The sequence below is a fragment of the Epargyreus clarus genome, unplaced genomic scaffold (assembly GCF_041222505.1).
Source record: "Epargyreus clarus isolate Ecla_fem2 unplaced genomic scaffold, WU_Ecla_fem_2.2 ptg000024l, whole genome shotgun sequence".
Lineage (NCBI taxonomy): Eukaryota > Metazoa > Arthropoda > Insecta > Lepidoptera > Hesperiidae > Epargyreus > Epargyreus clarus.
In genome coordinates, this window is record NW_027332231.1 from 3,372,435 (window position 1) to 3,399,170 (window position 26,736).

General features: G+C 34.7%; 3 protein-coding genes across 9 annotated transcripts in view; 2 read left to right on the forward strand and 1 right to left on the reverse strand.

Moving 5' to 3' along the window:
- The first annotated feature begins 702 nt into the window (after positions 1-702).
- LOC140752509 (ninjurin-2) lies at positions 703-6,379 on the forward strand. Of its 6 annotated transcripts, none has more exons than XM_073086846.1 (3): positions 703-1,004; positions 3,505-3,681; positions 5,158-5,979. In XM_073086846.1, exons 1-3 carry the CDS (start codon positions 969-971, stop codon positions 5,374-5,376), a joined length of 432 nt encoding a protein of 143 aa, XP_072942947.1. In that variant the 5' UTR covers positions 703-968; the 3' UTR covers positions 5,377-5,979. The 6 variants fall into 6 exon arrangements, with proteins under 6 accessions (XP_072942947.1, XP_072942946.1, XP_072942945.1 ...); XM_073086845.1 differs by lacking the exon at positions 5,158-5,979 and adding an exon at positions 4,560-5,147; XM_073086844.1 differs by lacking the exons at positions 703-1,004; positions 5,158-5,979 and adding exons at positions 2,108-2,391; positions 6,142-6,379.
- A 941-nt stretch (positions 6,380-7,320) lies between these two features.
- On the forward strand, positions 7,321-8,561 carry Dhpr (dihydropteridine reductase). The gene has a single exon (XM_073086482.1). The coding sequence runs from the start codon at positions 7,639-7,641 to the stop codon at positions 8,341-8,343; it is 705 nt and encodes a 234-aa protein (XP_072942583.1). The 5' UTR covers positions 7,321-7,638; the 3' UTR covers positions 8,344-8,561.
- A 2,647-nt stretch (positions 8,562-11,208) lies between these two features.
- Positions 11,209-26,736, reverse strand: part of CSP9 (chemosensory protein 9) — a 55,870-nt gene continuing 40,342 nt past the window's right edge. The window contains exons 3-7 of one of the 2 annotated variants that reach the window (XM_073086411.1): positions 24,670-24,876; positions 22,523-22,596; positions 22,413-22,471; positions 18,839-18,973; positions 11,209-12,669 (exon numbers count right to left, since the gene is read on the reverse strand). In XM_073086411.1, the coding sequence (XP_072942512.1) occupies positions 12,474-12,669; positions 18,839-18,973; positions 22,413-22,471; positions 22,523-22,596; positions 24,670-24,876 (671 nt within the window). In that variant the 3' untranslated portion in view covers positions 11,209-12,473. Of the gene's footprint in view, positions 12,670-18,838; positions 18,974-22,412; positions 22,597-24,669; positions 24,877-26,736 lie in introns of both variants that reach the window. The other variant, XM_073086410.1, reaches the window with a different exon arrangement.

The window sequence follows — 26,736 nt, forward strand, 5'->3', positions numbered from 1 at the left end:
TAGTGTACCTATTTGGTTTCATCATCCACTTCACTATGGTAACATTATGCAGTGCATTAGATAAAAATAGGCATGGAGATTGTACTTGGTAGTGCTTAATAGTATGAACAAATTTTTAAGTATCTTCAATAATTTACCCTTAAAAGTTGTCCATATGTAGGAATGTATTTATTAATTACTGAGTTTAATTATTGCATTTGCAGATTCTCCGCCACTTTGAAAAGCCTCATAGGTAGGTAGATATTTTTACGTAGGTACTTTTTTCTAAAATTTGCTAAAATATATTTTAGACACTTACAAATAACTCCCTAATTTGAGTAGCAGCTTTTTTAGTAATAGTGTAATGGTAGCAAAAACATTTTAAGTCTCAGCAAAGGGAATAAGAAAATATTTTGCCGATGCGTTCCTTTCCTTATGAGTGGTCAGTGTATTCAAATATGATTTGGCGCGTCTTCAACAATTCAATTCTGAGAGTCAGAGAATAGCGCATTTAAAAAGATGACTTCATTTATATATCATCTAGATGACTTCAGTTAGGTACATTAATGCTTTTTTTTTAAAAAAAAAGGTACATTAATGTTAAGTTATAGTAAATGTTGATATCAATGACCACAGGCAGTGACTGTAATTAATACGTGGCGAGCACGCTACAATCACTAAAACACGTGAGGCAACGACCCCTTCACGCATACTCGATGAACTCTCAAAATTGGTAGTACAAGTCAATATAATGTTGAATATAATATAAGAAGGTATATTGTTGATATTCGTGTTGTCTAGCAACGAAATCGATTTTTTAATCATTCGGTTTCCTACTCTATAATGTACACATCGTTTTTAATTGTCGCCGTAACCTAGAGTTTTATCTAAGGGTGTTAAGTGTACGTTTCTTAACTTATGATGTTCAAAGTCAGCTGATAATTTTGTGCATAAAATAAAAAAAATAAGATAAAGTTAAGTTACCAAAGATGGCATCGATCATCCCAACAGGACTGCAAAATGGAGTAAGACTTGAATATTTTATGTATTGCACTATTTCATGAATCTATTACTATTACTTATAAGAAAACACATAAATTCCATAAAGGTACCTGAATATATGTTTCAATGTTTAGTACATAATTCATTGAACGTACGATTAATTTGAACAAAATGGGCATGCAGTTCACCTGATGGTAATTGGCCGCTGTCGCCCATGTACAAGTGTAATCAACCCTGAATAGGATTGGAGTACCACATGAGGTCGGCCACAGATGCTTTGCCTGATGACTAGGTAAGTTAAATACGGATAATTCCTTTATACTCTTCAAACCATAAAATAAGTGGCACAATAGTGCAGTTATAAGACAGAAATAGGTGTGGCTGTTGTGCCTCCGGAGTGGAACTACAAATTATTCTACCAGGTTTCAAAATTTGAATAAGAAGGCCGTACGATATGTCTTTTTTTGTTAACGAGGAACCTTCAAAAGGTACCCGGTGCCGTGGGAGCGACACACGGTTATGTGTGACTTTAACCGCACTATAAACTCCCCGGTGGCCGTCCTCGGCGCTGCGTAGAGGACTCCGGGATCTCCAACGGAACGCAACCGGAGTCCTCTTAGCGCGGTGCCCCGTCGGGCTCCGCCCACACGACAGACGATATAAGTACGAATATTATGACTTCAAGGTTCAGCTGTGTGGCTGTATTCGAAACATTATTAAATTTGATAGAAATAAGATAATTTTCTGGAAAAGTGATAAGATTATCATATTTTTAATTTAAATCATCATCTCAAGCTAAAAGCGATCTTTGTAAATAACTTACTTTAAGTTACCACTTGTACTGGCAGAGCGATCATTTAAGGCACGCCTATCATAGAGAAGGTACCAGGTTCGATCCCCAGCCAGTTATATGCCTATTATGAGTTTGTTTGTGTATTCGACTTTTTGAATATCTACCACGTCTAAAGTTATATGAAACACATCATTACACATTTATTAACACACTTCTTACGTCTTGCATTGTATTTAAAAACTAATAAAAGTCACGTCTTCAAAGATTAAATATCAATTTCCTAAATCAATCCACTGAGCCGGAATCGTAATTAACTTTGTTTATTGTCTGTAGTTAGTGCCTTCCGATTTTTACTTACCTTGTAAAAAGGAAACCCTCAATGGAATGAACGGTTTCTTACTAATTCAGATACTTTTGATTTGTACGTGAATTGTTTAGTGTGAATTCAGTACGTGTTTACGCGCGATCTTGTTAAGAACACAGTGATTCGAGACAAAATGGCTGAGAATAATAACGGCGGGAAATTGGCTGGGGCGTCGGAAGTGAAGGAGATTAATATTGACGATCTTATATCCAAGAAAGAAGAAGAAACTCCAACGGAGGTGTTTGGCGGTGAAGTAATTATTTTAAAACTTTCTATTAATGTTATGAAATGAGTTTATCGTGATACCTCCTAATCCAACGGTGTAACAAAGACGGTTTTTGGTTCTTTGTTTTCGTGTTTCTTTGTCATACTAATAATAAATAATCAAGACATTCAATGCATCGCGCACAATAATCTTTTCATGTTCGTATTTATTACATAAAAGAGATTTATTAAATTTACTTCGGAGGTTCCAAGTTCGATTCTCGTTACGGCAAAGTTTGAATGTGACTGATGATATATTTTTATTGAGTTTTTTGGTCTAGAGAATAGCAAAATACCTCATTAGACTCTCTTTATATTTCAGACTGTCTATTAATGAAAAATGTTTTGTATTTTTAACTAATTCAGAAGATTGATCGAAAAAATCATGTCAAATAACGGCAATTTATCCTCGAATAACATTTAGAAAGTTACTTAAAAAGTATTTTCAATATAAATAATCTACTTCAAAGAAAGATCAATAAAAGAACAATTTTACTATATTATCTCTGTATTTACGAATAATTTAAATGTGAAACCAACATACACACACCATAAGGAGCTCACACAATTATTAGTTTTCCACGTATTTACTTTTAAATTCAGGATTATGCTATTTTTATTATTTATCCCAGAAGTGTCTTATTAACTGTATAGTATAAACTATAAGAAGAATCGGGGCTCCAAATTCTTACTAATGCGATAAATATGTGACGCTCGTTCTTTCTGGAACTTCTGAAATTCAGAGGTGTCTCTCAAGCAGGTTAAATGGTAAAATTATTTCCACTCCGGTGCCACTACCGCCTCACCTATACTACCTACCTATAGGTACCTCATAATACAATCTCAGCACCATTGTCTTATTATTACATGAGTCATTCCAAAATATTTCTCAGAGTTAGCAACACATTTGCCGCACCTCAGGAAGGATTTGATTTATTTGGGATGGAATACACATATCCATGGCTGGCAGTTACCATATACCATCAGGTGGATGCGATTTTCTAGTTCAATTTCATTAAAATAAATTAATCAAGAATGTCAGTCCTTAGTCCTTGCTCCAATTTGCTAGGCATAATCTGCAGCCATTTTGTTTATTTTTCAGATCAAGGGGCTGGATGCTAACCGCTATGCGACGAAGAAGACGGTGGCGCAGGGCATGCTGGACATCGCTCTGCTGACCTCCAACGCATCTCAATTGAAATATGTGCTCCAAGTTGGCCCTAAACACGAATTTTATACGCTGCTCGTTACGCTCATTTCCATCTCTATGGTATTACAGGTAAGTTGGCAAATGTGGACTTTAGTTTTTACGACGTGGCCAAAATTGTTACGTTTTTACTAATTAAGGACAACTTCTCGTAAGTGTAACGGGTCTTGTAAGTGTACTCGTAACGTAACTTCAGACGGGACCATCTTCCCACTAATAAAGTCAGTCACAGATATGTTACACTTCAAAACTTAGTAAGAAAACGACATTTCGAAAATCATCCATCAGTAAATTCATCACCGATTTCAGTGATACCTTTAAGGTACTTTTAAGTTTTAATTAACATAGGATAGTTATAAGCCAGGGAGAGATCGTGATCCATTCTCTGAAAATTTCTTTAAATTTATCTTTATGTGTATAGCAGCTAAAGCCCAAGGTTCCTAGGTGGCGATGGGTCTTGTTCTGCTCTCGCTGAACCTGCTCCGTGACTGCCGTTTCCACCTGCCCCGCCACAAGACATCAGCGCTGAACATCAACTACCTGACGACCGCGACTGCTTTTCTTGTCACTGTATTTAACATTCTAGTATCTGCATTCGATTCTTCGCTCGCTAGATATCTCGAAATGGAAGCTATCTAATTATCTTTACCAAATGGTTGGCAAATAATGCTTCGAGTATTGGTCGATTAGACCATTTTGTAGATCTAATCATGAGCTAAGAGTTAGTTCAGACTTTGCACCTGGCATCATGTTGATTATAATTATTACACGTATATTCTACACACGCACACACAAAAAATTTAACGTAGACATTCATCATTATTTATAATCACTATAATCAGTATCAGTGTCTATATTTAAATGTCTGATTGTACTTAACTACTACTAACTACAGTTAACTATTCCATCCCAAAACTCAATGTAAGTGTAACAAGGAAATATTGTTTTAGCTTCTGGTTGGGTTACTCTTCGTAATAATCGGCGGGTTGGACCTCAATGACCACGCCGACCAGCCGTCTGCGCTTGTCCTCAATGACGTCATTGTCATATTCATATTCGTCATCTCCATAACTAATATCGTCATATCCGCTTTCGGCATAGAGTATTCCAACAGTCCTCTTGTCTTGGAGCGACTCAAGTATATCAACACCGAATACTTGAGGAAAGGAAATTTAACAGTATTGTAGTATGTAATAAATTGGCACATTTCTATATACTGATTAGTTTAGTTAAATAACTATTGCGTAAATTAATGATGTATTATTGAAAAGGAATTGACATTACTTGTTTTTTGTTAATTATAGGATAATTACAGGTAAAATGCCAACGATAACTACAGTATTTTTGCATTTGTAATAGTAGTTAATTATATTTTAAAAAATGTAATCAGCTAATAGATTTAGGTGCCTCATGAAAAGTTAAAGTTAAATGAACTATCGATCTGTAATGTTTGTGATTGTGACTGTATAAAACATTGATCGTTTCAACATTTTGTTGAAGGTCATAGTTTTGAAACCTTATTCCCATTATAATCTTTTTATAATGCAGGCGGGCGCGGGTATCCTGGCTATACTCATATCCTCTATGGATCCGGATAACAGCCACAGACAAAAGAAGATCGCTGACTGGCTCTATCACATTTCGGTCGGTCTCATGACCGGAGCGGTGTTCTGTGACGTCATCAAAATGACGTTCGGTTTGGATCCTGCTGTTTCGCAGCAAGATTTGAATGGGAATAAGAGTTCGAGTTTTTTGGGCTTGTTTTAATAGAAATAGAAATGTTAATGTGGCAAAATTTATATACGAAACGCGGCGATTTTCGAGAGGCCATAATGTTTTTGAGATTTTAAAATTAATAATTACACGTAATTAGACTGTACGATTTGGGGAAGCAATAATTGAAAAGGAAATTAAACATAATGTAGATAAATTTCTAAATTAATATCTAGCACCAAATTATTATTAATTCAATGAACACATTAGCAACTTATTTTTTTCCGTCTTTATGCTGTTGTTAAAAATACAGCCTATGAATCATGATTACTTCATTTGTGTGATAATTTACGTATAATACTTAATTGCTGAGGTTCAAAAGGTTAGTGCCCCATTTTGAAAAGTATAAGTGTGGGAATTTAATAAATAAAACAATTGTTCTCAAAATATTATAAACGTTTTGTAATTAAGTTAAACATTCGTTCTTAAATTTCACATTGATGACAAATGTAAGCTACCTTTAATGTTTACCTACACTTAGTTCATTATAAATGTATGACTAATGTAAAGCTTTTCTACCTAAATGTTTTTTCAGACAACCAATAGCTTTTATTCACATTCCGTTGGTATTTTTAGTTTTCTTTAACTTTTTTTTTATCTTGGATTTTTTTTTATTTTTTTTAGGTCTTTAATTTAATTTTCTTTCAGATCTTTAATATGATTTAACACATTTTTATACTTTTTTATTTTTTCAGTTTTCGTTGTCATCCTGTTTTTTTATTTTTCTTTTTTATTTATGTTATTTTATGTTTTGTTTAGGTGATATCAACCGTGGTGGCCATGATACTCTGCATAATTCTCGATATTAACAACGTACATCACCAACGAGGTGCCGAGATATTGAACAATACGACATTAGTTTTTAAAAGCGTCAGCATTCCTGTCAATATTCTTATAACAGTTTTTACTGTGCAAAATATTGATAATATACCTATTTAAATGTAATAATTTATGACCACATTATTTTTCACGTAGCACTTAGTCATTTTAAGGTATTATTATTTTTGTAAGCACTTTCCTTCGTATTTATAGTGGAGAAAAGTTAAACAACGAAGATATTATGTCGTGTCATAAATATTTTTATTATAAATATACACACATCCTCTGCCCAAATACTATAAGATACTTGGCCGTAGATAGGTAATGTATATGTTTTATGAAATGACAAAATAATTATTTGTAATTTTAACTTCGAAGTTTTTGAATTCGACTATAGATACAACTCTTAGATAAAAAATATTTTAAACAATAATTATAAAAACTCTGAGGTATTGCTTTAGTAAATTATTTGTTTCTTTATTTAAATATGTACTTTATATAGTAATATAATAATAAATAATAATATATATAAATTTGTTTTATTTTCCAAGTTTCATCTCAATACATCTTTTGTTTCAAAAAGAAAACGAAACAATTATTTTTACTTCATATAAGAACCAGAGAAAGCTATCATCCAATTATATGTATATTTCTTTAGAAGTTCACTGCCAAGTTTGTTTATTCTAGACCTACGCTGTTTGTAAATGGTTTTATGCAATGACCAAACTTAACAAAGTATAAATTTACCGTGCTAATGACATTGAATTCCTCGAAAAAGTAACAATATTCCCCGGAGCTGTATCCGAAATGGCCTATAGTAAAAGAACACGTCTCCTGGCAACACGATTTGGTCAAATACTTCCATTTTCTGACACAGAGGATTTTTGGACTAAATATTTTTCACAGATTTATAATATTATTCGCCTACTAAACTTAGCTTGTACTATTGTAATCATGAAAGGCATGCGTTTCACACAAATGAAATTTAAACAAAATGGGTTTATAGCTATGGTATTTTTATAATCAGTTGTATTTTTGCTATATTATGCTCCGTTTCGGCAAGATTAAGTTTACGTCGACCTTAAGTGAATGAATGAATGATATTGATAAATGTCACCTGTCAAAGACGTCAGTGTGATAATTCTGATAAGAAGTTAAGTTATTGATTGTTTTTTCAGTCTCGATCTCGAGCAAAGTAAAGCAACCTGTTTGAATCTGAATATTTAATTAACTTATAAAAAGTGGTCATTTTTAAGTTTCCCACGTAAACTACTTATAATTCGTGACCCCAATCATCGTTAGCGTGCACTTATCATTCGTGCCGCTAAAAAAAGTGATAGTCGAGGTTACCACGTAATGAGATAGCTTACCGTACTTGCTACTTGCTCGTTACTGTGGTCAGTTAGTTACATTCAGTGAAAGGAGATAGACGTGATCATGGCCAGCGGTAGGATTGTCGTTTACGGTGGACGTGGAGCCTTAGGCGCGGCGGTTGTCAAGCATTTCAAGACCAACAACTTCTGGGTAGCGAGCGTCGACTTGAACCCTAACGAGAGCGCAGATGTCAACATCACGGTACCGAAAGACGCGTCGTGGGTGCAGCAAGAGGAGCACGTCGTGAACGAACTCGGCACCGCGCTTCAGGGCCAGAAAGTGAATGCGGTGATCTGCGTGGCGGGCGGCTGGGCCGGTGGGAACGCGGCCAAGGACCTCAGCAAGCAAGCCGACCTCATGTGGCGGCAATCGGTGTGGAGCTCCACCATTGCGGCGACTGTCGCTTCTAAGTATCTCAGCCCTGGTGGATTACTTGCCCTCACTGGTGCCAAAGCAGCCTTAGAAGGAACACCCGGCATGATTGGTTACGGTCTTGCAAAAGCAGCGGTTCACCAACTAACAAAGTCTCTTGGCGCTAAGGATTCAGGTCTACCAGACAACTCCTTGGCTGTGGCTATCATGCCTGTCACTTTGGACACTGAAATGAACAGGAAGTGGATGCCTAAAGCCGACTTCGGCTCATGGACGCCTCTGACCTTTGTTGCGGAGCTCTTTGACAAGTGGATGAAGGGTCAAGAAAGGCCGGCCAGCGGCAGCTTGGTGGCCCTTGTTACTAAGGATAATGTAACGGAACTAATCGTTCAGTAATCTTGCCAAAATACATTACTACTCGAATACACAAATTATTATAAGATTTATTATAAGTTACTACTTATTATGCAATGTTATTTCAAAGTGTTATCATGCTTATTGTTAAAAGTAGGGAACAATCTCATTAATAAGTGTCTATTTATACAAGATATGTATGTTAGATGAGCGTTTTTGAACAATGTTGATGTGATAAATCATTAAATGATATTAATGTGGTCTTGTGTTTTCTTTATGATTTCTTTATCATTGTATTTAATTGGCTGTGATAAGACTCTTATTCTTAAAAGTTTACATAACCTTTATACATTTTATTCAATCGTTTTTGAGATAAAATGGTAATGGTTTATGTTTTTTAAATAATGTTGGTATGTGTAGTATGTAAAGTATACCTATAGTAACCTTAAGTGACATATTTAATATAGCTAACTTGTTTAAGTCACCTTGAAATAATAATTACTGTATGATGCAAACTTTATGTGTTATTAATGCTATGATTGTATACCTATTACTTATGATATTAAAAGGGATTGTTTAGGCACACGACCCGCGTAGCGGAGCGGCGACTATATTGGTCAGACGCGCAAAGGGTTCGGGGTACGACCCTGGCCAGATATATATTCTAAATTACTAACTAACTACCCAGTAGTTATGTATTCGTCTTTGTGTGGGTTCATGGCAGGGTGGAGCTGTGAGTGTAGAAAGCGTCTTAAAAAAAACGCCTTCTTTCAAATTGATCACTCAAAATGGTTTTAAAAACAAATACATAAGTAATAAAACCAATACATTTTAAAGGTTTCAAAGAATATGGTGGTAAATCCTCAAGCATGTAAGCTTAAAAAAATGACTCATAGGTTTTACTGTGCTCAAATTCCTATTTCCATTTAATTTTCCTGTAGCATAGATTGTCCTGTCCATATTAAAACTATTATAATTTGTTAAAATCCGATTTAGTAGGTATCTGCTAATATTACGTCACTGAAATAAACCAATAAAATTATGCACATTTTAAATTTGAAAGGTAAAGAAGTGTAAAGGGCCCGTATCGAACTCGCTAAGTTGGTAGAATTTTGTAGAAATTATTTAAACCTAATGACATTTTTAATGCCTGCATATAATGGCATTCCATCGATTTACTCGCATTTTATGTCCCCCGACCCGATGTCTATTTTTTCCTTCTGCTAGATTACGAGATATTCTTTGGAAACTGGTTAGCTACTTTTTATTGTACATTTAGGTACCTACATACAGTTGTAGCGAAAAAGTTTATTTAACATAGGTATTTTGGTTGCATGATTTTGTGCATAGCACTGCAACCCTAATCATATTGATATCAACCAAATATAGTAATCTATGCAACGAAAGATGTGACGGTACAGTGTACCGATCATAGAGTATTATTATATACAGGGTACCGATGTTACGTCTAAATATAAAATAATGACCGACAAATGCACTTTTTCTAGTACACTTTTGTATTGTCACATACTAAACAAATGGACGGTGAACGCAAATTGTTTTTTGATACTAATACCAGAACAAACCAGTATCCACTTTCACTTTCTCGTTGGATCGAAAGTAGTCTAAAGTTGCTCATTCCGTAATAAGTATAGCAACAGATACCTGATTATAAATTCACTTTTTTTGTCTTATAGTCCGTAGGTACGTATATTTTTTTAGATAAGCAGAGTCAAGTTTATGTTAGTTATTGCAATTTACGCGTAATAAAAATTAGCCTATGCCCAACGGCACCACATATGTTAAAATCTATCAAGCCGTTTGGGACTACAGTGCATGTCAAAAAATGAGAATTATTCTCGAGAAACACTACCTTCCATAGTCAGGTAAAATTGAATCTGGACTCTGCCTGTCTGCCATTGTAAATCAATATCGTCAAGCCTCATGTTCTTAGTAAGAACGAATTCGTTATATTATTACTAGCTGCCTTGGCAAAAGTTGTGTTGCCATATAAATAAAAACATGTTAAGGGTGAACAACCCTTATCACTTAGGGGTATGAAAAATAGATAGTAGCTGATTCTCAGACCTAATGAATATGCATATAAACTTTAGTAAAAATCGGTAAAGCCGTTTCGGAGGAGTACGGTAACTAGCATTGTGACACGAGAATTTTAAATATAAGATAATAACTGGCATCCTATGGCTACAGTGAATAGGTAAATAGGTATGAATTGTTTATTTCTGTAATATTTTGCCTGTAAACCATAGATTACTATGCTGTAAACATATAAAAAACTTGACCGAAGTGTGACCGTACCTAAATGTAATTCTAATTAAAGTTTTTATGAGGATGTAATTGCTAAGATATGTTAACTAGGCGCTTGCGATTTGTTTTTGTTTGTCAAGAACACAGTATTGTAATTAATATTACCTAAACATAATTGCATTTCTTATTTTTATATTCTTCAAAGTCAGGTATAAAATGTTATGTGGTAATGTAATGTGGTTTTTATAAGTTTTTTATAATGCACGGTGCATTATAAAAAAACTTATAAAAATTTGGAGCACAATGGTGGCGGATTCTATTCAGGATTAGAATTTTTAAATACTTATTTACAATGATTAAGTCCCTCTATCACCGAAGTACATTATCACACTTATTATTATTAACAGATCTATCAGATATCAGATTAATGCAGAGGCAATAATTGCGGAGATCCACAAAGTTCTTTAAGGGAGACATAGACCTGGTCACGCAAAGTGGAATCCCGCACTCCCGTCCCGCGTGATGTGCCAATCTCAACATTTGAGGTAACATTAAAATGAAATTTTAAACTGAGTTGTTAGAAATAGCCATGATAAAACTAATATTTTAAATGGGTAGTTCAATAAATAAAATACAAGGTTTTCATTAATATTTTACTGCAAGTCACTGGACTTCGTATAAAAATCTTAGAACTAAACTTATAAAAACGAGTTCACTATATCAAATATCTCCTAGGTAGTATATACGTCATCAATATCTTTACAAATTCGAATTTTGTACCTAAATATATTTTATTACTAGGAATAAATTAACCCTTAAAATATTAACCTACTGTCCTTGTCTAAGAACAATAAATTCGAAATCGTGTTGTTCATACTTACATCTAAAAGCAAATTTACAAATGTCATTAGTTTAAAAACAGTTTTCCCCAATTTTGAGTTAAACATTTTTCCTCTTTAGACCTTTCCTTGACATAAATATAATTTTTGACTAATTTGTTGTTATAAAAGACATTCAACGAAATTTTGACATTACTTAGCATATTATATAGAAAATAGAAGCTGGAAAATAGAATGGAACTTTGCGGTTAGTTAACCATAAATTTGCACGTCATTACAAAGTGAGAAATATGACAGAGCTATTTCTAGAGATGATGTTACTATGAATTAACTTGCTCACCAATTAATTATCTAGTAGGTAATTAAACCTTTGAATTGACATGCCTCAAGATAAAATGTAGATTATCGTAAAATAAAATCGAATTAATAAAATATAAAGCTGACTTAGGCCAACAGTGCTTAGTAGTATCTAATACTTAAAAGTACGTATGTACATTAAACGCATAATCTTGATTCTTACAACATAATTAGTAACAAGTTATTATATTTACGAGCACTTCATTAATATTTAATTCATTGGGAATATTTATTATTTAATTAAAAACTAATTACGAGGCATAGATATATTACGTATTATTTGTCATTTATCCGTTTATAATCTCTTAAGGTAAACAATATTTAAATCGGCGATAGTAATTTCAAGAAAATTAAAAATTTAATATTTTACGAAACTATGTAAAACTTTATAAAAATCAAAAGAAAGTGCACGTCATTTTTGTTTTCATTCTGTTGTTCATTCTCAATCCTTTTATGAGTATTTTCTCTAAAATGTTTTAATGGGAAGGGCTAAACTTTTTGTCTTGGAGCCCATATAATAATATTAAATTATTGGACATTAGATACATAAAATATATCACTCTATAAACCAAACCATTATCTTTCATAACACGACCTTATTATGGCATACATTGGTCGTGCTCCTAGTGGCAAAAACGGCCCTTCCCTTTCAAGTTACAATTTAGAATAGTGCCGGGACACTCGGTCATTGAATGAATGTATTGGTAATCAACCGACGACAGCTCGGACTGTGTTCCTGAGTATATCCGTGACGAGTTCGGTGGTCTTTATGATCTTGTATCCTATCTGGTCGATGAGTGTGATGGCCGTGGAGTAGGGCTGTGGCAGCTCAGCTGTAGGGCGCACGGAGAACCTTGTTGGCATGGTGTCTGCTGTCACGCTTGCCCACGACACTGGAGTTGGTCTGCAAAAGAAATATATTTAAAATGAAACGACTGAGTGCCTATAGAATTGACTTTGTGACATTTGTCAAATAAACAGACATTTGTTTTCCGATCCACTTTTAGTTTTACTTAGAAGTGGTCACCATACCAGTCGGCCTTACAATTGGTTCCGGGTTCGATCTCCGGCCAGGTGAACATTTTAATGATCATCTTAGATTCCTGTCATGGGTCAGGGTATTAATGTACCTATTAGTTTTTCCGTAGGCTCCACTACACAACGAATATTAGTGTAGGGATATAAGTGTAATGTAACTCATATTTTAAATGTAGCCGCACCATTGCGCCTTTAACGCTTTGCTTTTCATTTTATTCTGCCAATTAAAAAAAAACATCATGTATCGTAAACTGAAGTTAAGTCTAATGGCGGCATGTAGACTACAATTAATGTCGTATTTACACTTTGTAACTAACCAATCCGACAAGGTTTAACAACTGTTGCATATTTATAACCGCTCGGACCCAATAGTTTAGTAAAGTGCTTCCGAACAAAGAATAACTAAAGGAATAGACTGCTAATGATTAATGGTTATGTTAAGAATTTGACCGTGGTGGACTAACTGGTGCATTATATCATTATATTTTGTGAGTTTTGTGACACTTTACATCTATAACACTTAAATCAAAATTGGATATAAGTTTTCAAGTTTATAATAAAAAGCACATAAATTAAAATCAAGCAATAATTATTATTTAATCTATTTAAATTAAAGTGATTATTTTGTCTGTGGACTTCATGGCTAAATTTCATTGTCTATGTTTCCGTCGCACGGAAATGCGCGCGAAAAACCGCATACAAGTCGTTTCTGTCATGTTATTGTGGTCAACAAATGTTGTAATGAAGCCAGTGCAGTCATTAGTCATGTAGAACCACTTCCGGACAAATGATTGATTAGTTCTTACGTAGCATGGTCTAGATTCATGGCAATTATTTCGATATTACAAGCACTAGTTTTGTTGTAACACATTAAGTTGCGTTCAGTGACTTCGCTTTTTTATTGTGTGGAAGAGCATGTCTACATGCTAAATAAACAACGCCGAGTGTGAACGTATTCTTTAAGACTGTTACGTAAATAGATAGATAGATAGATATTCTTTATTGCACACTTCAATAGATCATAACAATAGTACACAACTATATAGGTTAATTGTATGCAATAGGCGGTCTTATCGCTAAGCAGCGATCTCTTCCAGACAACCTATGCATGGAAAAGGTAAAGAGGATAGTGAGGAAAGTGGGAAGTGTGTGTGAAGTTAGGGAAGGAATGTTAAACATAGTATGGTTAATATAGTACACAAACAACAAAAAGATATGTAATGATATATCGATCTTTGTTTTCAAATAACGTGGCCAATTTGTATATCATGCCATCTTGAAATCTACGATTTTATATTCAATGTTCAGAATTTTAAAAGTTCCTTCTTACGTCTTAATTATTTGATTGTTACTTAAATGTTAGGTGTTAAATGTTAGGTGTAGGTAAATACTAACTGTTATATTCTTGTTCACGGTTTATATTTTTACATATCCTTCTAAAATTATGATGTCTCTTTGCTAATCGAAAAATGCTGCTGTAATGCTCAAAAAATAAGACCATATTCTCTTAAATAAAATATCGTGTGAATAATTTGTTAAAAATAACTTTTAATTGTATTGAGGGTTTTCCACAAGCAAGATGTTTTTGTTATGAACCGAGGATCGTTAAGTTATCCATAATAACATACTTTACGATTTATATATGAAAAAGTGGGTAAAAACGTATAACGATCCGTATCGTGGAATGTCACATTATCCTCTAGATTTCTAGAAAACACAGGTTTTCAAACACGAAAAAGTACGGTCTAATTGTCTGAAGTTGCAATATTCCTCTTTATATCAGATAGGCTGCATGCGTCTTTGATAACCCGATCATAACTACGTCATCTATACTAATATTATAAGAGGAAAACTTTGTTTGTTTGTTTGATTGTAATGAATAGGCTCAAAAACTACTGGACCGATTTTAAAAATTCTTTCACCATTCGAAAGCTACATTATCCACGAGTAACATAGGCTATATTTTATATGAAATATATTTGATAAATAGATTTTGAGGCGGTACAAAGTTTGCCGGGTCAGCTAGTAACACGTAATTTGGCAACATTCGAAGGGGAGTGGTGGCAAAAACAGGAGCATTATCTTTCTTATAAATATAAGTTGTACCTATCAACAGAATAGATAAAAGATAGCCAAAAAGAAGAAAGAAAAAGATAGAGCTTGGAAATTTACATAACAATTCCTCACAACCAGAGAGCTACTATTATATAATACAATTTAAAACTTGTTTTATTACCGTCTACTCAGCCGTGAAAGCCAACGAAAGTAAAATAATTTCTCATCATGCTATGAGCAATAAACAGCGTTAATGTTCGTTTTACATAATAGAAAGGACTAAGAAGTAGCCGACATTAATAATTATGATTTGAGTAAGTTATTATATTGGGCGTATGTTTACTTTTATTCATACAACAGCGATCTTTGAGGTCATCATTTATTAATTATAATGTTTAACTATGGATACAAATCCTGTGTTTTATACTTAACTTTCTATACTAGGGTTACGTGCCATGGTGTGTCACAAACGCACAGAGAAATCATCAAATCAAAATTTATCTTAGGTGTGTACCTGGTCTGAGATCGACTCCGGAATTCTCTGCACATCAGATGGTATTATAACCGTTTTTTATATCATTAATGATTTTATGTCGTTCATCTGATGATAAGGGGCTGCAGCCGCCCTGGATTATTTATGTTTAACCCCAAAGTCCTCAGATAGGATTAATGTCGCACCTGAGTCTGGTCATAGATGTCATTCCTTAGGGCCAGTTGGAACTCTTCTTATAAATATGTCTCCCTAACCACAAAACGAAACACAGCAACGTTTAACACCATTTTTTTAAAATATTATAAAAGCTCTATATTGCATCAACATTATTTTGTTTCATACCACGACCTCCTTAAAACACTTTTGTTTTATTCTTTCCGAGCGATGTAAGCTTAAATCCTTATTCATTTTTCGTTTATTGATTGTATAACACCACCTGAAATTGTCATATTTTGCTTAAAAAAATAAATTTACTGCAAAAAAGAATGAATAACTTCGACCGATATCATACAAAACTGCTTATTGTAATATTATAAAAACAATCCTACTTTAACGACGTGGTACGAAATTTCAATGTAAGATTAAACTAATATTGTTTTAAGGGATGGTTGTAGGCCCCCTGTAGTATTTAGTTAACAAAAGCATTTGTTTTTGTTCAAGTATACTGGTTATTATAATCCAGGCATATTTATTATATCTACAATGTATCACAGATTAACGTTTCTATACGTGTGAATGAAAGATGCTAATTATAGAAAAGATGTAGATAGATAGATTAAGATACGTGTATTCACTCGTTTAATTTAAGATAATAGCTGAGTATCGCACAACGCAGTTCCATGCAGTAATTTACATTAATTTATTCCTCCTCAGTCGTAAGGAAATGTTATAAGAAAATCAATGGGGTACCTACCTGACAGCGATATAACTAAGTCTGACGCAAGGATTAAATTATTTTTGAATTTGATTTTAATATTTGCGCCATTTTGTTATTAATGTCGACCGGTTCGAGTCACGTTTTCGTAATATTGGGTTTTGGTGTAAAAAAACAATGTGCGTTATTATTAAAAGAACACTACAATTATTGTTTTTGGAATAAAAGAAAGACTTTGAACGTGATGTCTTAGGGGGTTCGGGGGCTTCATACGGGGCACTGGTGGACTAAGCGCAGGGGCGGTACGTACTGGGTATTTGATGCTAAGGACCCCAAAAAGAGGTAAAAAAAAGCTTCTAAAATTAGATCAACTTCATAGACTGGGCGCTTCATTTAGCTTTCGACTCTAGGCCTTACGGAGATACGGAGACTTCAGTACCTACCCTTAGTACGAGTTTTTACAAAAATTACTGTTTTGGTATTTGTTTACATATTTGCCCATACATTTCTCATCAGCGCCCTTTAGCGGATTGTATTAGAAGTGATTGGAATTATATGGGAAATACGTAAACAAAAACAACAACAGTCATTTTTGTCAAAACGTAAAAACTCATACTAACGCTGTTTGTCCACTGCACCGTCACCGAGCCGATACCGATATTTAATCACGGCGCCGAAGTAGCGTACACATACATTTACTATGGGATGACGGTGCTCGGGTGGCGGACGTTCGGTGGACAAGCTGCTATAGCAAATGTATGTACGCTACTTCGGCGCCGTCATGAATTATCGGTATCGGCTCGGTATCGTGGTTGGTGGACAAACAGCGTAAGTTTACAGGGGTAGCAACGCATACGTTACTGACATAAGGTAGTATTCCAATCATAGCTGATGTTGATTTCTGATGTCCCTAGACGGCAGTTGCCACTTACCATCAGGGGACTGCATGTTTTCAAATTCAAACTAAATTGGATATAATTGCGCCACGCGTTGGACAGCAATTAATAAATATAAATAAATTTAATCCCTTTCACATTAAAATAAACTAAATAGACAACTCTAGAACGCCCTTGGCTGTCACCGTGAAAGCTCGTTGTAAAGGCTTTCACGGACAAGATAAATGAATTAACTGTGTTTGATCACAGATTAAATATTTAAGCAGTTTCTATAATTAAGGTTGCGTCATTTAATATTCTGAGGATTGCGTTTTAATTATTGTATAACGTTTACTAAATATTCGCTTTTAGTTTAACAATTTAAGTTGTAAGTCCCCTGACATTATAATATGGGTAGCACTATATTTGTAACAGGTACTTAAATATAGTATGTAATTATATAATCTACTGAGGAAGACAAATCTGTCGTACATTAAAAATACAATACAAATAAATTGATATATTAATTTAATTACATAAATGCAGAAATATGTTTATTATTTCTTGAGTAAGTCTACTAGAATGGGAGCAACATGTAAATATTTACGCGAGACAAATTCCACAAAGTAAGACCGTTACTAACGTCCTTGAATATTGTCGCAAAATTTAAGTTATGTTTTCGTCAGATTACGAAATGATTTTTTAGACAGGCAGGCCTTTAAGAGAAGTAGCTACTTTTAGTATCAAAATGTAAGTTTTTGCTTAAAAAATTCAACACGATGTACAGACGTCCAAGCGGGTAGAGCAACGTGCTATTTCCGTAAATAAATAACAATAGATCATGAGAGATGAATAAGTATGTTCCCAGAGTCTTTGAGAAAAAACATGTAAGTAATTATATTAATTATAAATATTAAAATAAATAATTTAAAACAAGGAAATGCCGTCATACCCATGGTATATCAGATCAAAGATGTGTAATTACTTACATGTTGAAGACAATGAGTAGTAAAGAAAAAATACGAGTTAAATGCGTTGAATACAAATGACATAATTGTTGATATATATCTAGGCTGCAACAGTAACTCGTAACTGACTTTATTTTACAAGGTATGGCGTGCGGATTTCGCTGTACCTAAACGGAAAGATAGAACATAATAACATTACATGACTAATTTTATTATGTTCTATCTTTATGTAAATGTTGAATATGATAGGGAAAAAATCTTAGTGTATGGCGAAAAATCCCTTCCATTATTAAGCTTCTTTAAGCGTTTAACACAAATTGTAAGAACAATAGATTTAATTTTATTGTTTTGTAAATTTCAAATATCAAACAGAGAGCCGAGGATTAGTAATAGGGTCCCGTTTTTATCCTTTTGGGTACGGAATCTTAACATCGCTGGATTATTGGATTGAAGGTGGTATAACCCTTTGTGGTTCGACTCCGGCGGCACCACCGCCACACCTATTTCTACCTAATAACAGCAGTGCTAGGCGCTGCTGTGTTCCGGTTTGAAGGGTGTGGCAAGGGAGACAGACTTTTCCGAGGCGTTCCAGCTTAGTCCTCAGGGGTAGCGGCGCATCTGTGGCCGACCTCAGGTAGGAATATCTAATCCTATCTGGGGTTGATTACAGATGTCCATGGGCGGCAATAGCCACTTACCATTAGGTGGACTGCATGCTCGAATGCTACTCTTATATTATAAAAAAAATACGGAGATTAGTGGATACTAACCTCGGCGGTATATACCGCAATGTAGTGGGCATTGTTCTCATTGAGGGCCTCATGGTAGCAGGTGGTGAGGTCGGCCGAGGAGTGAATACTGCGGAGGACGGACTGCCCATCATCAGCTCACCATCATTGTCAAATCTGAAAAAAAACAAATGATAGTGTTTACCGCCGTGATCAAACTTTAATTCTCTTTATTTATATTTTAAATAGCACTTTAGACTTTTGGAAAAATATTCCTATCTTTTAGTAAACACACTAAATAAAGTAAGTAAATATTTGTGTACTTATGTACACAAGCAAGAAGTTATACTTCTTTGTTTTAAAAAAGAACAATTCGAAAATTGTTACTTTACGTTTATAAGAGGAATGATAAAATCAAAGAAATGCTATTTATTCTGGCAATGTTATAACTATTTATTCCGTTATATGACTCACATAACTTCCTTACAGACGTGTGTTTTATTAACCTAACTCTATAATAATAGATGGCGTTAAATACAGCTTAATGGTGTATGTAAAAAAATATGCTCATTATTTTTACTTTTTAATATATATTATTTTTATAATATAGGAGTAGCAGACGAGCATGCAATCCACGGTAATGGTAAGTGGGTACTGCAACCCATGGACATCTGTAATAAACCCCAGACAGGATTAGATATTCCTACCTGAGGTCGGCCACAGATGCGCCGCTACTCCTGAGGACTAAGCTGGAATGCCTCGGAAAAGTCTGTCTCCCTTACCACACCCTTCAAACCGGAACACAGCAGTGCCTAACACTGCTGTTATTAAGTAGAAATAGGTGTGGCGGTGGTGCCGCCGGAGTCGAACCACAAAGGGTTCTACCACCTTCAAATATCTTTCGTTATGCCTTCTTTCTCTCTATGTACTTAATAATATTCCGGAATGTTGATGAAGTCCAGTCGTCCAGTAGTAGGTGTATCTATGTAATACTACATTAAACAATAAGACATAATCCCAATACATAATTTGAAGTCTGTGTGCACGTTAACTGTGCTCGGTTGAAAAAGGCCATGAAAACATACTTCAATCCACTTTTTAAGGCATACCTTGAAAAATGATCTTTTTATGATCTCGTATCTCAAGAGCGTTTAATCTTTGTAACCCTTTACTTTGGGTTTAGTAAGTATATTTTGGTCTCAAATATGTTGTTATTTTTAAGTGTTACACAAGTATATGTCTCGCGTAGCCGTGATTAAACCTCTAGGACATTTTTTTCAATGACCATTCATATTAAAGTAGTGGTTCAATCAAGGTAAGCATGGTCCAAAGAAGGAAACTGATGAAGATACATAATTCCATTTTTATCATGACTTGATGAACGTTTCCTAAAGAAAAAATATCTATTTAAATAGTTATATTTAAAATATGTAGAGATCAAGTGAGTTAGAAATTAATAAGTTTTTTATTATATGATTTACTGTGATAGAGATGAGAAGTAAAAAAGCATTGGTCAAATCCCCTTGGTAATTTTTTAAATTATTCTAGAGTTTTCTTAACACTTATAGGTAGATGGTCAAACAAGGTCATAAATTATTATTATAAATTAGTCCGTGATTCCCAATCTGTGTTTATCTTAATTGGGGTCTTTCCAATTATTAGATTCGTAGGTTTAAAATCGTAAATTGGACCTGTTTTCTTTATTTCCATGCAAATAAATCATAATTATTTTCCACTTCTAATATTGTATAAAGTTATATTAGTTTCGTAATACAAAAAAATTAAAGGCCAAGTGTTTAGCGCGAAAAAAACTACCGCAGTTTCGAATGTTCATTTAAATAAACTGGCTTGTTGCCAATCTGAAGGAACCAGTTTAGAAAAACCGTGTTTTAAGGTAACGACACGTTACCCACATTGTTTTGGTTTATTAAATGGACGCACGCGAAATACATCGCGTTCGACTGGCTGCATCGCGAGCGATTTGCTATAAACGATACTACGGTCGATTTAACAAGCGAGAATAGCAAATAAGCTTATTTCTGACGCTTGTACGGAGACATGTGCAACTTTTTAAAATATAGTATTTCTATTTTTGCAGCACCTTCAAGTGGGAATTTGTTCACGAGAAGTTAGCATCATAATTCCATTTTAAGGTTTTTGTTAGTAACAACAAAAAAACGGTGTGTCAAAAAAAATTGAAAAAGATACTGAACTATTTAACCCTTAGCTTGTTTACATACCTATACATTATTTTAGGCGGTCTAAATCTGTTTAAATGTAAACTGTAAACAGCTCTATATAGGTAGACTAAACATATCACAGATGCATTGGTAGACTGATTTGGAGTCCCTTACCTATTTGTCATAACTCTTCGTCAAACTGGAACACTATAAATAATTAAAAAGGAAACAACTTTTTCTACGCTCACTTTCCCTATTTCGCTTATTTCTACCTATCGTATATATTATTCGCTAGCTTTCAAAGTAAAAAAATATCGCTTACCGTTACTCGTAGATAGTGAAGTGATTACAGAATGTGATTACCTAATTTGCGTAATTGTGTTGTAAGGTTAACGTTAGGATGATTTAATGTTTCTAGAGCTGTTTTTTCGGCTTAATCTATCTCAATGTTATAAAGTAAATGTTTTACTCACATAAATTTAGCAAATTGAATTAACAAGGTCCATACGACAAAATTAGCACCTACCTGTGTTGTTTTATTTTTATCTCATGTTCTATTTACATTGGGACTTATTGTTTATAGATCATGGTCAAATTTCCTTTTAAAACCAAATTTATTTTATTTATTTATTCTCCGTGTATACTGTATATGTCGTATAGTAATAGTTAAATGTTTTATCTTTGTATGAAAGTGCCATCAAAACCGGTTCAGCAGTTTGTCAGCAGCGGTCTAATTTGTACGAGACAAAAAATTTTGCAGGTCCACGTATGATGATAATAATATAAGATAGTTATTTTAACATTGTAAGCAGTCTAAGCATAATAAACAAAGAATAATAAGAATATTCTTAACTTATACTTATAACAATTTCGGCCATATAGCTACAAACAGTAGGTATAAAGAATTGAATAAGGAAATTAATTACACAAATCGCTCATCATCACATTAGTATTTTTACAATCATCCATTAACTAATTATTAAATAATATGAAACAAAAACATAATAAATATCTACTAACTTCAGAAGTATGGAGTAGGTGCTACTGCAAATAAAAACATTTTCAAGTTTTGCAGGTGGTAGAACCCTTTGTGGTTCGACTCCGGTGGCACCACCGCCACATATATTTCCGCCTCATAACAGCAGTATTAAGCGGTGCAGTGTTCTCGTTTGAAGGGTGTGGTAAGGGAGACATACTTTTCCGACGCGTTCCAACTTAGTCCTCAGGGGTAGCGGCGCATCAGTGGCCGACCTCGGGTAGGAGGAATGTCTAATCCTATCTGGGGTTGATTACAGATGTCCATGGGCGGCAGTAGCCACTTACCTTCAGGTGGACTGTGTGCTCGTCTGCTACTCCTATATTATTGAAAAAGAAAATTGGAGGGGCTAGAAGGATTTTTTCCACCTTTTTTTTGTTGGTTTGAGTATATTTATTACCTATTGAGTAGTAATGGCCGTGGCGGTGTCGGCGTGGGAGCGGCGGGACGGGCGGTGGCCGGCGGTGGCGGAGGCGGCGTGGGAGCGGCGGGACGGGCGGTGGCCGGCGGTGGCGGTGGCGGCGTGGTCGCCGTGATGATGGGCGGCGGTGGCGGGAGCGACGAACTGGGTACTTCGTTGCTCGCTAGGAACAGAAATAAAGATGTAAATGTGGAGTTTTAAACATATACTTAATAATTACAAGAATTGCTATGGCTATGTAATTAATATATTATTTATACTTTATTAATCTGTCAAGATTAAAGGTAGAACAAATGTGGCGATGGGGCCGCTGCTAATAGCATATATATTTTTTTGTTTACGAGGGGGCAACCTTCAAAAAGTACCCTATGCCGTAGGAGCGGCACGGGGTTATGTGGGATTCTTACCACACTAAAACCCCCCCGGTGGCCGTCCTCTACGTTGCCAAGAGGACTCCGGGATCTCCTACGGAACGCAACCATACCATACCATATATATAGGCCTGGGTTCTTCATTTTTCATAAGTGGATAGATCAGGAATATCACTTTTCTGTTTATAAGTCTTCTATGTCCCGTCAATATCGTGATAATCAAGAGAGCTAGCTTAGTTAGTTATGTTTAGTTATGTTCAAGATGTATCTGTCATATAGTCTAGTTATCTCCCAAGAATTACCCATGTGATTAATAAAAATCTGTCGGCTTCTAATCTCAAACCTTTTAGCGTGTTTTTTCATACCAGTTTCAGTGTTATTGCTGCGGTCGAAAGAATATTTTTTCTAAAGACGTGGACAGAACAAATAGAATTCATAATCCACTTATTTACAGAGATGAATCACTATGCCTTTTTAAACGACAGTAGGTATGTTGGTATATTGTGTAATAATGTGAAGTATATTTTTGTCATCACAAAAAACATTGTACGCGAATGATAATGATTCATTACGAAAAGTGGTAAGGAAATAGTTTTTACATACATTACTCGTATTATGAATTGTAGAAACAGTTTCACAGACTCTAATTACTGTTAATAATGCACAATCCTCTAAACAATCTTGAGAAATTAATTTCCTGTACTTTTGTGTTTTTAAAATTATGTTTATGAGTAAGGATAATAAAATTCAGAATAATCTGCTAATTGCCTGTTTACTACGTAATGATTTATTTTTGTACTGCTATATTTAATAGAAATTATCCTATGTCCAAAATACTGAAATAAGAAATGGTGGAAACAGATAATCTAGCTTTGGACAAGTGTCTACTTCGTAGAACTCTTCATGTTTCGACTTTGGATTTAAATATTATACTTGTTATTTTGTAATTTTCTGATTTCTGATTCTGATTGCCTAGAATTACACGTACTCAGATGGCTTTGTCTGTATCGACCTTCTTTCAATGGTTTTTATCTTGAAGTTGTATATGGTCTTCATACTTTATTATGGTATTGCTATACCTTAAGATAGTGTTCAAATCGCATTATTGTATTTTAATGTAATTACTGTCCATAACAAAAAATCTTTAAAATATTTAAATTTAAACTAAATGCTTAATGAAATTTATTTCTTGAGATTTTCGTCATGAGTATGACCTTTAAGATCAGTAGAGCACGAAACATCTTAATTAAATGAATGTGCAAAATTGAATGTGTCCATTTGCCTAATTACAAGTATGTGGCTATTATTTTACCATTACGGTGTGCTCATTTCTTCGACACAATAGGGAAAGAGACTTCCATACGCCGTTACGCTTCTTCAGCAGATTTGTGAAGAATGATAGATGAGATTTTCTAATGACTAGGTGCTGATTTTACCTATAGCTACGACTGCAAGATATTTTCCTATATCCTAAGTCTAAATTTTCAATCGAGTACACGATCAAAATAATCGAGAGCATGATAATGGTATTGAAGAGTTAAATTGAAACGTCTCATGTTCATAGAAGTAGGTAAAACCCTTTGTGGTTCGACTCCGGCGGCACCACCGCCACCTATTTCTGCCTAATAACATCAGTGTTAGGCGCTGCTGTGTTCCGTTTTGAAGGGTGTGGTAAGGGAGACATACTTTTCCGAGGCGTTCCAGCTTAGTCCTCAAGGGTAGCGGCGCACTTGTGGCCGACCTCAGGTAGGAATATCTAATCCTATCTGGGGTTGATTACAGATGTCCATGGGCTGCAGTAGCCACTTACCATCAGGTTGACTGCATGCTCGTCTGCTGCTCCTATATTATAAAATATTTCTTACCAGAACCAGGTATGGTGTTGAACTGTTCATTCGCCAAAACCCCTTCAAAGTAGCGTGTGAAGTCGCCCGTGGGGTCCCAGCGAGAGGACAACTTTGCCCACTCCTCCGGATACTCATACTTCAGTCTCTTGATTATCTTCACCGCCGTCTTCTTCTGTCTCTCTGTGCATCGTATGCACTTCGTTCTTAGCGCTTCTGGGAGTAACCCTGGAATAAAGGAAACAGTTAATTCGGTGAAAGGATCGCTGATACCCTGTGCTGAGACCTGAGCATAATGACACGTCGGAATATTTGTAAATATGAAAGAAAAATCTGTTATCAGTACCTTTACCATGAGTTTTTACGTTTCGACAAATATGACTGTTTTGGTATTTGTTTACGTATTTGCCCATATAATTTCCAATCAGCGCCCCTAGCGGATTGTGTCAAAACTTGGAAATTGTATGGGCCAATACGTAAACAAATACCAAAACAGTCATACTTGTCAAAACGTAAAAACTCATGGTAAGGGTACAGTTGTTTAGTAAACTTTAAATGATTTAATACAACTGTATAACCGTGTAATAGACGAGGTGCCGTATTCCACGCAGGTCTTAAGTTATCGCGCACGCATAATCTAAACTAATATTATAAAGAGGAAAACTTTGTTTGTTTGTTTGATTGTAATGAATAGGCTCAAAAACTACTGGACCGATTTTAAAAATTCTTTCACCATTCGAAAGCTACATTATCCACGAGTAACATAGGCTATATTTTAAATGAAATATATTTCATAAATAGATTTTGAAGCGGTACAAAATTTTTAGGGTCAGCTAGTATATTATAGCTACGTAACATGTTAACGCTGAACTTGTGTTATAAATATCTTTACAAGTAATGATTTCTTTGTGGCTTATTTTTTATGGATATAAATTAGACCACAATTTTAGCTTCCCTCGTTTAACATTGGTAGTAAAGCACGTAATTAAACTAGTGTCTAAAGTAAGTAAGTATATAAAACAACTAAGGCATACAGTGTTAAAGTAATATAATCGGGGAATTAATTTTATTATGTAACGGGTACCCGACACTCGGATAAGTAACTGCTTATAAACTTTTAACGACGCTATCGACCTTTTGCGTGAATAGTGGTCATGGCGAAACCGGTACGTAAGCTCATGAACTTCACCACTTCATGAAATGTAAATATTGCATAAAAGCATGCTAAAAAGTTTGGAAAATCCAAAAGTGCACGACTCATAATGCTCATTTAATTATGAAATATATAAAAAAAAAAAACTTAAGTCGTTCAAAATTAATTGCCGAAAAAACAGCTGTAGTAGGAAGAAGGTACTGCACAAGCGCCCCTGGTGGAATAAATGTACATAATATCTATAGATATACAGTCTTGTAGGTTTCGTTTTTTAATAATTGCAATTAAACGACACTGAATTAATTAATCATTCGCATTCAGTGACCTACAATCGTCGATTAGAATTTTTTAAAATTTTTTTTAACTCAAATGATGGATTTTTTCACAAGTTACAGTGTTTTCAGGTTTCACACATGACGGACAGGAAAATTTTTTGACCTATTTTGATGTTTTTTTCCAATTCTATTGCAGTAAATCAATTTTTAAAAAGTATGGAATTAATCTCCATTAAATTATCTCGACAATAGTATGCAAAATATCTTGATTCCGTGAACTATCAAGGCTATAATAATAAAAATAGCCGCCAAAATGAAGCGAAAAAAATTTTCGATCGTAAAGCACTCTCTGATGCTTCGCATCATGAGTCGTGCAATAGTGAGTTATAACTTTTTTATTACCTTTTTTTCTTATCGAGGGGGAAGCCTTTAAAAGGTACCCGACGACGTGGGAGCGACGCCGGGTTATGTGGGATTTTTACCGCACTAAAACCCCCCCGGTGGCCGTCCTCAACGCTTGTTGGAGAACTCCAGGATCTGACTTTTTTATTACCTAAGTAGCGAATGAGCATGCAGTCCCTCTGTTTCTGACCTGTGGTTGATCTTAGGTAGTACTCTTACATTATCTGAGGTTGTTTACAGATTTCCATATTCGGTAGA